At 36.5% G+C, this 15,129-nt stretch overlaps 1 protein-coding gene across 1 annotated transcript in view; it reads right to left on the reverse strand.

The window, feature by feature from the left end:
* Positions 1 to 3,808, reverse strand: part of LOC110451376 — a 32,018-nt gene extending 28,210 nt beyond the window's left edge. Inside the window, exon 1 of the mRNA XM_021499349.1 lies at positions 3,551 to 3,808. Within this exon, the coding sequence (XP_021355024.1) occupies positions 3,551 to 3,553 (3 nt within the window). The 5' untranslated portion in view covers positions 3,554 to 3,808. The remainder of the gene's footprint in view (positions 1 to 3,550) is intronic.
* Between the last annotated feature and the right edge of the window lie 11,321 nt (positions 3,809 to 15,129).

Genomic DNA, 15,129 nt, shown 5'->3' on the forward strand with positions numbered 1-15,129 from the left:
GGATTGGAGGTAGTGGTAGATTGAAGTAGAGGAAGTAGTAGAGTCGAGTGGAGGTAGTAGCAGAGAGGAGTGGATGTAGTGGTAGGGTTGAATGGAGGTACTGATAGATGGAAGTTGATGTAGTGGTAAAATGAAGTTGAGGGGAGGTAGTGGTAGAAGTTGAGGTAGTAGTAGCGTGGAGTGGAGGTAGTGGGGTAGAGGGGAGTGTACGTAATGGTAGCATGCAGTGGAGGTAGTGGTGGAGTGAAGTGGATGTTGTAGTGGAGTAGAGATAGTGGTAGCGTGGATTGTACGTAATGGTAGCATGCAGTGGAGGTAGTGGTGGAGTGGAGTGGATGTAGTAGTGTATTGGAGGTAGTGGTGGAGTGGAGTGGATGTAGTGGGAGAGTGGAGGGGAAGTAGTGGTGTTTAGGCAGTAGTAGTAAAGTGGGCAGTAGTAGAGTGGAGTTGAAGTAGTGGTAGAGGGAATTCGAGGTAGTGGTAGAGTTAAGTTGAGGGAGTGGTAAAATGAAGTTGAGGTAGTGGATAGTGGTAGAGTGGATTGGAGGGAGTGGTAGAGTGAAGGGGATGTAATAGTGGAGTAGAGGAAGAGTTGAGTGTACGTAATGATAGAATGTAGTGATAGAGTGTAGTGGATGTAGTGGTGATAGTGTAGGGGATGAGGTGGAGGGTGTGGAGGTAATAGTGGAGTGGATGGAGTAGTGGAGGAGAGATAGTGGTAGAGGGGATTGGAGGTAGAAGTAGAGTGGAGTGGATGTAGTGGTGATAGTGAAGTGGATGAAGTGGTTGTAGTGGACGAGTGAAGTGGATGAAGTGGTTGTAGTGGACGAGTGAAGTGGATGAAGTGATAGAATGGAGTGATAGAGGGTAGTGGTGATAGTGAAGTGGATGAAGTGGTAGAGTGTAGACAGTGGAAGAGTGTTGTGAATGTAGTGGGAGAGAGGAGTGGAGGGAGTGGTAGAGGTAAGTTGAGGTAGTGGTACAGTGGAGTTGAAGAAGTAGTAGAGTGGAATGATGTAGTGGTGGATGTAGTGGTGATAGTGTAGTGGATGTAGTGATAGAGTGTAGTGGATGTAGTGGGAGAGTGGAGTTGAGGAAGTGATAGAGTGGAGTTGAGGTATTAGCAGAGTGGAAGTGGGGGGCTAGTGGTAGATTGAAGAGGAGGAAGTAGTAGAGTCGAGATGAGGTAGTGGTAGAGGGAAGTGGATGTAGTGATGGATGTAGCGGCGATAGTGTAGTGGATGTAGTGGTGATAGTGAAGTGGATGAAGTGGTAGAGTGTAGTGGATGTAGTGATAGAATGAAGTTGAGGTAGGGGTAGAGTGAAGTTGAGTAGTGGTAGAGTGAAGAGTGGAGTGGAGGTGGCAGTAGAAGAGTGGAGTGGAAGTAGTGGTGTTTAGGTAGTAGTAGTAAAGTGGATTGGAGGTAGTAGTAGAGTGGAATGGGGGGTAGTGGTAGATTGAAGTGGAGGAAGTAGTAGAGTCGAGATGAGGTAGTGGTAGAGTGGAGTGGAAGTAGTGGTAGAGTGGTGTTGAGGTGGTAGTAGAGTGGAGTGGAGGTAGTGGTAGAGTGGAGTTGAGGTAGTGGTAGAGTGGAGTTGAGGAAGTGATAGAGTGGAGTGGAGGTAGTGGTAGAGTGGAGTGGAGGTAGTGGTAGAGTGAAGTTGAGGTAGTGGTAGAGTGAAGTGGAGGTAGTAGTAGAGGGAAATTGAGGTAGTGGTAAAGTGGAGTGGAGGTAGTGATAGAATGAAGTTGAGGTAGTGGTAGAGTGAAGTGGAGGTAGTGATAGAGGAAAGTTGAGGTAGTGATAGAGTGAAGTTGAGGTAGTAGTAGAGTGGAGTTGAGGTAGAAGTAGAGTGGAGTTGAGGTAGTGGTAGAGTGAAGTGGAGGTAGTGGTAGAGTGAAGTTAAGGAAGTGGTAGAGTGAAGTGGAGGTAGTAGTAGAGGGAAATTGAGGTAGTGGTAAAGTGGAGTGGAGGTAGTGATAGAATGAAGTTGAGGTAGTGATAGAGTGGAGTTGAGGTAGAAGTAGAGTGGAGTTGAGGTAGTGGTAGAGTGAAGTTGAGGTAGTGGTAGAGTGGAGTTGAGGTAGTAGTAGAGTGGAGTGGAGTTAGTAGTAGAGTGAAGTGAGGTAGTGATAGGATGAAGTTGAGGTAGTGATATAGTGGAGTTGAGGTAGAAGAAGAGTAGAGTTGAGGTAGTGGTAGAGTGAAGTGGAGGTAGTGGTAGAGTGAAGTTGAGGTAGTAGTAGAGTGGAGTGGAGGTAGTGGTAGAGTGGAGTGGAGGTAGTGATAGAGGGAAATTGAGGTAGTGGTAAAGTGGAGTGGAGGAAGTGATAGAATGAAGTTGAGGTAGTGATAGAGTGGAGTTGAGGTAGTAGTAGAGTGGAGTTGAGGTAGTGGTAGAGTGAAGTTGAGGTAGTGGTAGAGTGAAGTTGAGGTAGTGGTAGATTGGAGTTGAGGTAGTAGTAGAGTGGAGCGGAGTTAGTAGTAGAGTGAAGTGAGGTAGTGGTAGAGTGAAGTTGAGGTAGTAGTAGTGTGGAGTTGAGGTTGTGATAGTGTTAAAGGGAATTTGAGGTAGTGATAGAGTTAAGTTGAGGTAGTGGTAGAGTGGAGTTGAGGTATTAGCAGAGTGGAATGGGGGTAGTGGTAGATTGAAGTGGAGGTAGAAGTAGAGTGGAGTGGAGGTAGTGGTAGAGGGAAATTGAGGTAGTGGTAAAGTGGAGTGGAGGAAGTGATAAAATGAAGTTGAGGTAGTGATAGAGTGGAGTTGAGGTAGTAGTAGAGTGGAGTTGATGTAGTGGTAGAGGAAAGTGGAGGTAGAAGTAGAGTGGAGTAGAGGTAGTGGTAGAGGGAAATCGAGGTAGTGGTAAAGTGGAGTGGAGGAAGTGATATAATGAAGTTGAGGTAGTGATAGAGTGGATTTGAGGTAGTAGTAGAGTGGAGTTGAGGTAGTAGTAGAGTGAAGTTGAGGTAGTGGTAGAGTGAAGTTGAGGTAGTAGTAGAGTGGAGCGGAGTTAGTAGTAGAGTGACGTGAGGTAGTGGTAGAGTGGAGTTGAGGTAGTAGTAGAGTGGAGTTGAGGTAGTAGTAGAGTGGAGCGGAGTTAGTAGTAGAGTGACGTGAGGTAGTGGTAGAGTGAAGTTGAGGTAGTGGTAGAGTGAAGTTGAGGTAGTAGTAGTGTGGAGTTGAGGTAGTGATAGTGTTAGAGGGAAGTTGAGGTAGAAATAGAGTGAAGTTGAGGTAGTGGTAGAGTGGAGTTGAAGAAGTAGTAGAGTGGATTGTGAACGATTACAATCGAGCGTTATAAGTGTTGAATGCATAGAGAGAAATGGGGAAATATGCACATGATAAAGACACCTGGTGGGATTTTTTCAATTAACCGAAAGAAATTCCTATCATTTCTTTCTACCCCGGTATTGTAAATAAACCCGCACAGTGTATACGTTATACTGCGGAGGTTTGTTGATAGTATCAAAATGGGTAAATGTTAATATCACAAAGGAATTTAATTGTCGCCATTCAAAACAATAATATACAATCACAGTATACTTACCATACAACCCGACACGGCGATGTCTGTTATACACACTATATCATAGCAAAACACATTCCATGCTTGTATGTTGTCATGTCCAAGTTGAAATATAAATCCAATTACATCCAGAAGTTATAGCGCATCCTTAAAGCAATCAATATATTCCCATTTTTCTTTTATACTTATATACAGCTGAATTGGAATTATACTTTATCTCTCCCAGTAGTTCACCTGTATCACTTTATGACATTTTGAACACGTGCACATATGGGTCGGCCTAAATGTATGTGCATTTTGTTCTAATATAAATAGTATTATATAAACATAAGTCTATAGTATATGTGTCCGGCCCTTGTGTAGTCGAGTTTTCCCACGAGGCGGTGGCTAAAATCCCCCATTCAAGAACATACGGCTAATCCAGACTTGTACCACATATTATGTTCTCTATGACTGTGTACGTATTATAAGTGTTTTATCTTGTTAATACATACAAATGTACAATAATAATATGGACTATTTCGTTTACAATTTGAAACGTGACCCACAATATTTGCAAAACGTGACATTGGCGGACTGTTGACAAGAGGTGAGTGAAGCGGTAAACGAGTTTCTATTTTTAGCCATATACCAGGTGCGTATATGGTACAGGTTAAAGGGAAGTCACTCGTACAATTTTACAATTCTTATGCGAGCCCATGTCATATCGGAACGCCGATACACCATCACTGAATTTAACTTTTAAAAGTGAATAGAACATGTAGCTTTTACTTACTACCATCTTAGCTTTTCACTATAGCAACTCAAATGATTCAATGGGAATTGGGCAACAGGCTATGCCTATACAAGCCCTCTCCTTTGGGTTACATACATTTCAAACAATAACATAATTATAATTTAGACATTAACATATTAGAACTGCCTTGGAACATGAAATAGTACTTAATACTTAATACTTAATAGTCTCTATCTCTGAACTAAGCAAAATAAAAAAATAAATAAAATGACAGGTGAAACAAATACAGTTGGGATTTTTGTTATTTTTTCTTTACATATTAACCAGTATATATAAAATATATTTCAAAATGGAAAGCAATGTGTGTATACTGCATTTGTAAATAATCAAATTTTATAAATTTCACAATATATATATATATATATTAATATCAAAAACTGGAACCTCCATTCAATACAGTAAATATGAAATATTGTTAGTTAAACAATTTGTAACACGAAAAAGTAGTATTCATATAGACATGTATACATACACATTGGGACTAGAATTAATAGTTATTTCAAAATCTGTTAGTAGACTCAATATATTTCTGAACACGCACACAAATAGTAGAATTAGGATCATGACTAAGGTGGTTACTTCCCCTAGTTAGTATATTGGTATTATTTATTAAATGCTCAATCAGGTTTAAGTCGAAACTTAAATGTAGGTTTAATTGAATGTAAAGCTACAAATGAGACAGAGAATCTAATAGGATTTGTCTTTGGAGTATATACCTAGGGCGGTATAGAAAGAAGTGATCCACATCTTCGTCATAGTTGCCACATATACAGGATGGGCTATTAGTAAGATGGTCTCTAAAAAGGTCAGAATTTAATTGACTTGCATGGTTTCTAAGTTGACATAAAATGACGTTTAAAGATCTAGTCCCTCCATATTTAAAAGCATTTTTACATGTATCCTCAGCATTAGGAAGAATGGCATGATGCTTTTTAAGTTCACTTACCGACCTCAAATTATAATAATTATAATCGGGTCTATTCCACCGAGACATCATACTAGGAAAGAAACTGTTAAAATATATACTAGTTCTGCAAATGGGTGTTTGATATACGTTGATGTCGTATGCCACTAAGTCATTGTTTGATATAAGGTTCAATGTTTTCAAACGGATCATTAGAAGTATGACGGTTTGTTATTTGAAAAAATAGCATATGTTGCTGGTCATTTCTGGTTCGACAATACGTGTCGATATCAACAAGGTCACTGAACATATATATGAGGAGAGTTTTTACCTGTCCACAGTGTTATACTGGTGTCGTGGAGGAGTTCTTACCTGTCAACAATGTAATACGGGTGTCGTGGAGGAGTTCTTACCTGTCAACAGTGTAATACTGGTGTCGTGGAGGAGTTCTTACCTGTCAACAGTGTAATACTGGTGTTGTGAAGGAGTTCTTACCTGTCAGCAGTGTAATTCTGGTGTCGTGGAGGATTTCTTACCTGTCAGCAGTGTAATACGGGTGTCGTGGAGGAGTTCTTACCTGTCAACAGTGTAATACTGGTGTTGTGAAGGAGTTCTTACCTGTCAGCAGTGTAATTCTGGTGTTGTGGAGGAGTTCTTACCTGTCAACAGTGTAATACTGGTGTCGTGGAGGAGTTCTCACATATCAACAGCTTAATACTTTGGAGGGAGGGGGTCGTCGTTTAACAGCAATCCACTCTTTCCTGGTGCTCTCGTGACAAACCGCACTTCCATACGAACGAAAAGAGTTTACAACATCCTACAGCTGGACCAGGTTACAATATGATGGTAGAAACTATCTGATCAAGTAACCCAAGAAATAATACTATATTTCTAACGAAATAAAGTCGAAATAGACAGACAACAACCTAATATACATTACATATACACAATATCAACACTAAAACATAAAAAACAAAATAGCACCCATATACATTGTAACCAATGGAGGTAATTTTTAATGTACACGGAAGAATACCGGAACACCGTCATACAACTGACTTATAGATAAAATAGGTTTATTTGTTTATGTAAAGCAGTTGTCTCATACTTCAACATTGGCCGAACATTAATTTTCTTTTAGTGTTAAATATGTTGTATGATAGTATAGTGTCATTAAGAGTGTGTGACAAGTAATTAAAAAAACCTCTTCATTTCACTTTCTCGTGTCGATATATCATTCCTTCTCTCACCTTTTCCACAGCTAAGACTGGTAAATTACCAAAACAAACAGGGAGGTCATTGGTCAGATGATTGTACAGAATAAGTCAACGTTTTGGGTTAGTTTATCAAAAGAATGTAGGCGTATGAAATTTATTTCAGTTAAAAATAGATATATATAACTTCTAATCCAAACCGTATATCTAAACTTGTCAGCATCAAATATTCAACCAGTTAACATCATGTTTCATTAGATCCAAAGGCAATTGACAGTGGATAACTGTTACCGGCTAATGTAGGCATTTAATTCTAGGCTGGTCCCGAAGGCATCTAAGTCTTACAGGCTAAATGTAGGCTGGTCATTGAGGTATCTAACAGGCTACAAGTAGGCTGATCACGGGGGCATCTCAGTGTAACAGGCTACAAGTAGGCTGGTCCAGAAGGCATCTAAGTCTTACAGGCTAAATGTAGGCTGGTCATTGAGGTATCTAACAGGCTACAAGTAGGCTGGTCACGGGGGCATCTCAGTGTAACAGGCTACAAGTAGGCATGTCACGGAGGCGTCTAAGTCTAACAGGCTATATGTAGACTAGTCCTGGAGGCATTTAAGTCTTACAGGCTAAATGTAGGCTGGTCCAGAAGGCATCTACGTCTTACAGGCTACGTGTAGGCTGGTCCCGGGGGCATTTAAGTCTTACAGGTCCCGGAGGCATCTATCAGTAATACTGGCATGTAGCAATGTATTTATGATATTTTTAATAAAATAATAAACCTATCTTGCTGTATGGATGTGAAGTCTGGGGTTACCAAAACACTCAGATTTTCGAACGTTTTCATTCAAAATTCTGTAAATTGATGTTAGGTTTGATAACAAAGTACACCAAATTGTATTGTTTATGGTGAACTCGGTACATGTCTCCTTTTAATTGAAATAAAAACTAAAATGATTAGTTATTGGTTAAGAATATTACAGTCTAAAGAGAGTAAATTGGATCTTGTTTTGTATAATATGTTATATCATGCTTATAATAATGAAAACAAATTAATTCCCTACTCGAAATTTATACAAAGTATTTTGAATGAAGTGGGCTAATATATATATGGGGTTCCCAGTTTTTGGAACATGGTAACCAGCTATGGGTAAAACTTATTACACAGCAAATATTAAATGACCATTTTACAAAAATGGAGTAATGCTTTTTATTAATTCCTCTATGTCTGTGTGTTACAGAACATACAAATATAATTGTAAATTTGAAAATTATCTAGAATTGTTGACTGAAAATGAACGAGTTGTATTGTGTAGTAATCATAAGTTTATAGTGGAAACTGGAAGATGGAATAATGTTGAGTACCAAACCAGAATATGCACATATTGCGATACCCAAGACATTGGTGACGAATTTCACTACTTGTTAAAATGTCCCTTTCTGTCTACAGAAAGAAAGTTATATTTATACAAATACTACTACGAAATGCCCAATAGTGTTAAGTTCTCCGAACTAATGAATACAAAAAATGTTAAAATGTTAAGAAATTTATGCAAATTTATAAAAAAAAACTGTTTGAAAAAGTATCATGATTTGTCCTCCATGTATATTACATTTGATATTGTATACTGTTGTAAATATGTTTTCTATGTATATTTATAATTTTGTAAAAATACTAAAGTTTGAGTTTAAGTTAAAAAGTAGTTTTATTGTATAAACAATTATTTTACGTATGATTGTGCATTGTTTAGGTCTTTGTCAAGTCCATTGCCATCATCATTCAAAGAATTAATATAAACTGAATAACGAGTACACATGGTAAGGTAAACCTGGTTAAATCAAGCGAAATACTTAAATTCTAAATAAAAATACCCAAGGTAATCTAGGTTATGCATAAAATGTCAATGAATAAAGAATTTACTATAAATTTCAACTTTGGGTTTTGATAACATCTTTTTCTTAGATTGGGAAATATCAGACATTTTATATCATGAAAAATCTAAAATCAGTTCATGAAAATATCGACGTATTTGGTTGATGGATAATCAACTTGCCCTGTGGAAAATCGATTTTTGTAACATTGAAATAGACTTAAAGGGGCCAGTATGCGACTGGTACTAAATGCATATTTAAAATTTACTAAACAGAAGAATATGGATTATTTATGTGTGTATAAGAGTATATATAGATATCTGTCAGGATCTCTTTTATTTCCATGTATCGACTTTGTACTAAGTCCCCGGAGGTCGGGCCATAGTCCTATGCTAGTTCTGGTAGCACGAGTCATGTCCAGTAAACAGTTATATGGTTAAAAGCTTGGGATCTCAACTGTTTCAAAGTTATGTCCCAAGGTCCGAGTACCTAGGGGCCAGCAGGACATGTGCCCAATCATCGTAGCATTAGTGCATTCGTCTCTACATACCCAGCAGTTAAAGGGCGGGGATCTCAACCGTGTCCATGACATGACTCATTGACTTAATTCTAAGTAGGCGAGGGCGGACCTCGTGGCAGTTCCGGAAGCATGGGTGTCCAGTGAATTATGGGTAGTGTTTGGGTGGGGATCTCGGCATCAACTTAATTTTATGCAACAATGAGTCCTTTTGTCTCAATGAGGTTCCATACTTCATACCAAATTTTATCAGAAACCCTTAACCGATATTAAAGGAGTTAAAGGAGTATAGTTTCAACTATCTTATTGGGCTCAATCTTGTTAGTCTCAGAGGATCAACATCCTCCGTATATGCAAGATTGAGTCCCTTTTCCTAAAGGATGGTCTTAACCAAATGTGGTGAAAAAATACCCTTCCTTTGAACTGATTGAGTAGGCTTAAAATTATTTATTGTTTCCCCTATTGAGCCCAACTATCTGCCCTTAGTGAGACCACACCCTCCGTTTATGTATATAACGTATATCCCCTTGGCCCAAAGATACTCCAGAATAGATTGACTAAAGGGGTATGATTTTAAGGCTTTACCTTTATCTACCCTGTCGGGCCCCGCCCATCTGCCTACATTTTCCGTTTATACAATGTTTATCTCCAATGGCAATGCTTCAGACCAATTTTTAAAAACATCCGCTCATCAGTTCTGAACTAGTGGCAATCTAGAGAGAAAAAGACGACGGACTAAAGATCCCTGTTACCACAGGATCCGGATTTTTAAGACAATATTGCGAATAGCACGTTTTTCCCGCTTGAATCCTAAAAATCACCATCTTGTTTCAGTGGTCTCGGTTATGACGTTAACAGGTAATGCATAGTCTGTGACACCGTGTCATTGCCATACTAATGATGACAAGGTCACTATACACCACATAACACATACGACAGCATAGTCTGTGACACCGTGTCATTGCCATACTAATGATGACAAGGTCACTATACACCACATAACACATACGACAGCATAGACTGTGACACCGTGTCATTGCCATACTAATGATGACAAGGTCACTATACACCACATAACACATGGTGGACAGCATAACAAGGTAATATTGTTGTGTACCACATGTGTACCGTGTTATTCAATACATTATATTATGACGTATTAATAAAGACAATGAACACTTAACGACGATGGCAAAATTTAAGAATTCAAGAATGACCAAGAATTATTTTTATCTCCAAAACAAAATAGCAATGTGATCAAATTGATATAAATTCGTTTCCATTTCATACAAGATTTGTGAAACTTGTGAAAAAATATTATTCAGTTTGCCTGAGGCTCGCTTTAATGAACAAATAAATAAATAAAATAGATATTTATTAGACTATTTTTTCTTATAAATCTCATATGAAATGAAGTTCATATGTCGATTACCCGGGTATTATATAGAAAGAAATACAGTTAAGTCCTTCCTGCGAAATCCAGCACTTAAAATGTTATTACATAGTAAGACGTTTGTTATTATCGTGCTATTCTCAAAAGGGATAAAACCCGGGGTGTTCTGAAGTTATCAAATTACAATAATTCGTAACCTTAAGTTCTTGAACGGTGCTATTTACCGCAAGTAAACAATGGACACTCGAACCTACACTCTTATCCACTCGCACTGTAAATATGTAACGCTATTAACAAAAGGAACTCCGATTTTATCTATAAACTCTGTATACCAATTTCGTATTACAAAATTACTGGGAAATAAAAACACGTTTAACTTTTTTTTTTTTCAACTTTTCAATGCTTCGAGGGTTATCAGACTTATATTTAAACAAGAGAGAAAATACAAATAATCATTTCCTGGAATAAATATTTACAAATTCATTAACTTATTTGAATAGATTTTAACATTTACTTACCGTATCAGAGAATTTCATTCTTTTTGCGTATTTTTTCATATCGAATAACGGTACACCACTGAAGTTGGATAGTGTATATAGCGACTGGTACCACGTGTCCTCGCGTGGAATCTCAGCTACATTTTGAGTCTAGCTTGCTGCCGCAACGTCCATCATACCACCTCCATGAACCAGTGACGTCATCCTTCTACAAACACACTATAGCCGGATCCTATCAAAGTCGTAGATCTAAAGTAAATTCTCATTGGGAGGACCCGTTAAACTCCTATCCTAGTTAAACTCTGGACGTCTTTTGTAACTAACCCCATTCCCGCGAGTACGTATTCACGAGAATGCGTTTCTAAATACCGAAATAAGCCGACACTATTTGTCAACTTTGTTTAGCCGAAATATCCACAGGCTGCGTCAATATATATTGTATTTATAATGAAAACTTCACCTTTTAATTTTGTATATGCCACTTCAGACTTATATTGTATGTACCACTTCATACTTATATTGTATGTACCACTTCAGACTTATATTGTATGTACACTTCAGACTAATATTGTATGTACCANCTTATATTGTATGTAACACATCAGACTTATATTGTATGTACCACATCATACTTATATTGTATGTACACTTCAGACTTATATTGTATGTAACACATCAGACTTATATTGTATGTACCACATCAGATTTATATTGTATGTACCATTTCAGATTTATATTGTATGTACCACATCAGTCTTATATTGTATGTACACTTCAGACTTATATTGTATGTACACTTCAGACTTATATTGTATGTAACACATCAGACTTATATTGTATGTACCATATCAGACTTATATTGTATGTCCACTTCAGACTTATATTGTATGTAACACACCAGACTTACATCAGTCTTATATTGTATGTACCACATCAGACTTATATTGTATGTCCACTTCAGACTTATATTGTATGTAACACATCAGTCTTATATTGTATGTACCACATCATACTTATATTGTATGTACCACTTCAGACTTATATTGTATGTACACTTCAGACTAATATTGTATGTACCACATCATACTTATATTGTATGTACACTTCAGACTTATATTGTATGTAACACATCAGACTTATATTGTATGTAACACATCAGACTTATATTGTATGAACCACATCATACTTATATTGTATGTACACTTCAGACTTATATTGTATGTAACACATCAGACTTATATTGTATGAACCACATCATACTTATATTGTATGTACACTTCAGACTTATATTGTATGTAACACATCAGACTTATATTGTATGTAACACATCAGACTTATATTGTATGTAACACATCAGACTTATATTGTATGAACCACATCATACTTATATTGTATGTACACTTCAGACTTATATTGTATGTAACACATCAGACTTATATTGTATGTATACTTCAGACTTATATTGTATGTATCACTTCAGATTTATATTGTATGTACCACATCAGATTTATATTGTATGTACACTTCATACTTATATTGTATCTACCACTTCATCCTTATATTGTATGTACCACTTCAGACTGATATTGTACATATATTGTATGTAACACACCAGACTTATATTGTATGTATACTTCAGACTTATATTGTATGTATCACTTCAAATTTATATTGTATGTACCACATCAGATTTATATTGTAGGTAACATATCAGACTTATATTGTAGGTAACACATCAGACTTATATTGTATGTAACACATCAGACTTATATTGTATGAACCACATCATACTTATATTGTATGTACACTTCAGACTTATATTGTATGTAACACATCAGACTTATATTGTATGTATACTTCAGACTTATATTGTATGTATCACTTCAGATTTATATTGTATGTACCACATCAGATTTATATTGTATGTACACTTCATACTTATATTGTATCTACCACTTCATACTTATATTGTATGTACCACTTCAGACTGATATTGTATGTAACACACCAGACTAATATTGTATGTACCACATCAGACTTATATTGTATGTATACTTCAGACTTATATTGTATGTATCACTTCAAATTTATATTGTATGTACCACATCAGATTTATATTGTAGGTAACATATCAGACTTATATTGTAGGTAACACATCAGACTTATATTGTATGTAACACATCAGACTTATATTGTATGTAACACATCAGACTTATATTGTATGAACCACATCATACTTATATTGTATGTACACTTCAGACTTATATTGTATGTAACACATCAGACTTATATTGTATGAACCACATCATACTTATATTGTATGTACACTTCAGACTTATATTGTATGTAACACATCAGACTTATATTGTATGTACCACATCATACTTATATTGTATGTACACTTCAGACTTATATTGTATGTAACACATCAGACTTATATTGTATGAACCACATCATACTTATATTGTATGTACACTTCAGACTTATATTGTATGTAACACATCAGACTTATATTGTATGTACACTTCAGACCTATATTGAATGTACCACATCAGACTTATATTGTTTGTACCATTTCAGACTTATATTGTATGTACCACTTCAAACTTATATTGTATGTACTACTTCAGACTTATATTGTATGTACCACTTCATACTTATAATGTATGTACTACTTCAGACTTATATTGTATGTAACACACCAGACTTATATTGTATGTATACTTCAGACTTATATTGTATGTATCACTTCAGATTTATATTGTATGTACCACATCAGATTTATATTGTAGGTAACATATCAGACTTATATTGTAGGTAACACATCAGACTTATATTGTATGTAACACATCAGACTCATATTGTAGGTACACTTCAGACCTATATTGAATGTACCACATCGGACTTATATTGTTTGTACCACTTCAGACTTATATTGTATATACCACTTCAGACTTATATTTTATGTACCACTTCATACTTATATTGTATGTACCACATCAGACTTATATTGTATGTCCACTTCAGACTTATATTGTATGTACACTTCAGACTAATATTGTATGTACCACATCATACTTATATTGTATGTACACTTCAGACTTATATTGTATGTAACACATCAGACTTATATTGTATGAACCACATCATACTTATATTGTATGTACACTTCAGACTTATATTGTATGTAACACATCAGACTTATATTGTATGTACCACATCATACTTATATTGTATGTACCACTTCAGACTTATATTGTATGTACCACTTCAAACTTATATTGTATGTACACTTCATACTTTTATTGTATGTACCAATCCAGACTTATATTAGACTGCAATCTATCAGATTGAGAAAGACTGTACAAATTGCGAGATAATGGAGGTAGAGGATGAATTCCGTTTTATCTTGATATTACCTTTATATAATGAAACGAGGGAAAATGTAACTATGATCAGAATCCCTCTATGGCGATGCTCATTGAACTATTATCGGTACAAAAAGTTTTGGAATTGAATTCATTAGGTAAACATCTTTCATCAGTCTAGATTAAAATTGTTCCAAATTAGCCCTTAGCACTCAGAAGCATTTATAAAGCTTCACTAATTATTTGTATCAATAATGATACATATGTATTCACATGTCAACAGACCGGTACGTCCTTCAATGATCTTAGCTGTAGAGAAGCCGTTAAACCCCGTACAACCAATCAATCAAAAGCCTGGTATTCGGTACTTGTATTTTGTAATTGTGTGTCATCTGTACTGAACATGCACACGATAGAACGACAACTTCACCAGAGTTTAAACGAACTACAAAATTGGGCAGACGAAAACGGTTTCAAATTCTCTAAATCTAAAACTGTGTGCATGCATTTCTGTCAAAAACGAAAATCACACAATGACCCAAACCTTACACTCGATGGCACTAGAATTCCTGTTGATGAACAGACTAAATGTTTCGGCCTCATTTTTGATTCGAAACTCTCTTTCATACCACATATAAAGTATCTGAAGGATAAGTGTTCCAAGGCGTTAAACATGATACGAGTCCTGTCTCATACTGATTGGGGAGCGGACCGTGAAATACTTTTGCGCCTATACAGATCACTTATTCGAACAAAACTTGATTATGGTTCTACGGTATACGGGTCGGCAAGAAGTTCATACCTGCAGATGCTAGACCCAATCCATAACAAAGGGCTACATCTAGCCATTGGAGCTTTTCAAACAACACCTGTAAAAAGCATGTACGTGGAAGCGAATGAACCATCCCTTTATGGCAGAAGGAAAAAACTTTCATTACAGTTTGCACCTCAATTAAAATCAAACCATAAAAATCCTGCTTTCAACCCAAAATACCAAAACATATGCAAAACCAAAAACTTCTGCCAACATTTGGTATCCGAATTT

This window comes from Mizuhopecten yessoensis, unplaced genomic scaffold (genome assembly GCF_002113885.1).
Source record: "Mizuhopecten yessoensis strain PY_sf001 unplaced genomic scaffold, ASM211388v2 scaffold5979, whole genome shotgun sequence".
Lineage (NCBI taxonomy): Eukaryota > Metazoa > Mollusca > Bivalvia > Pectinida > Pectinidae > Mizuhopecten > Mizuhopecten yessoensis.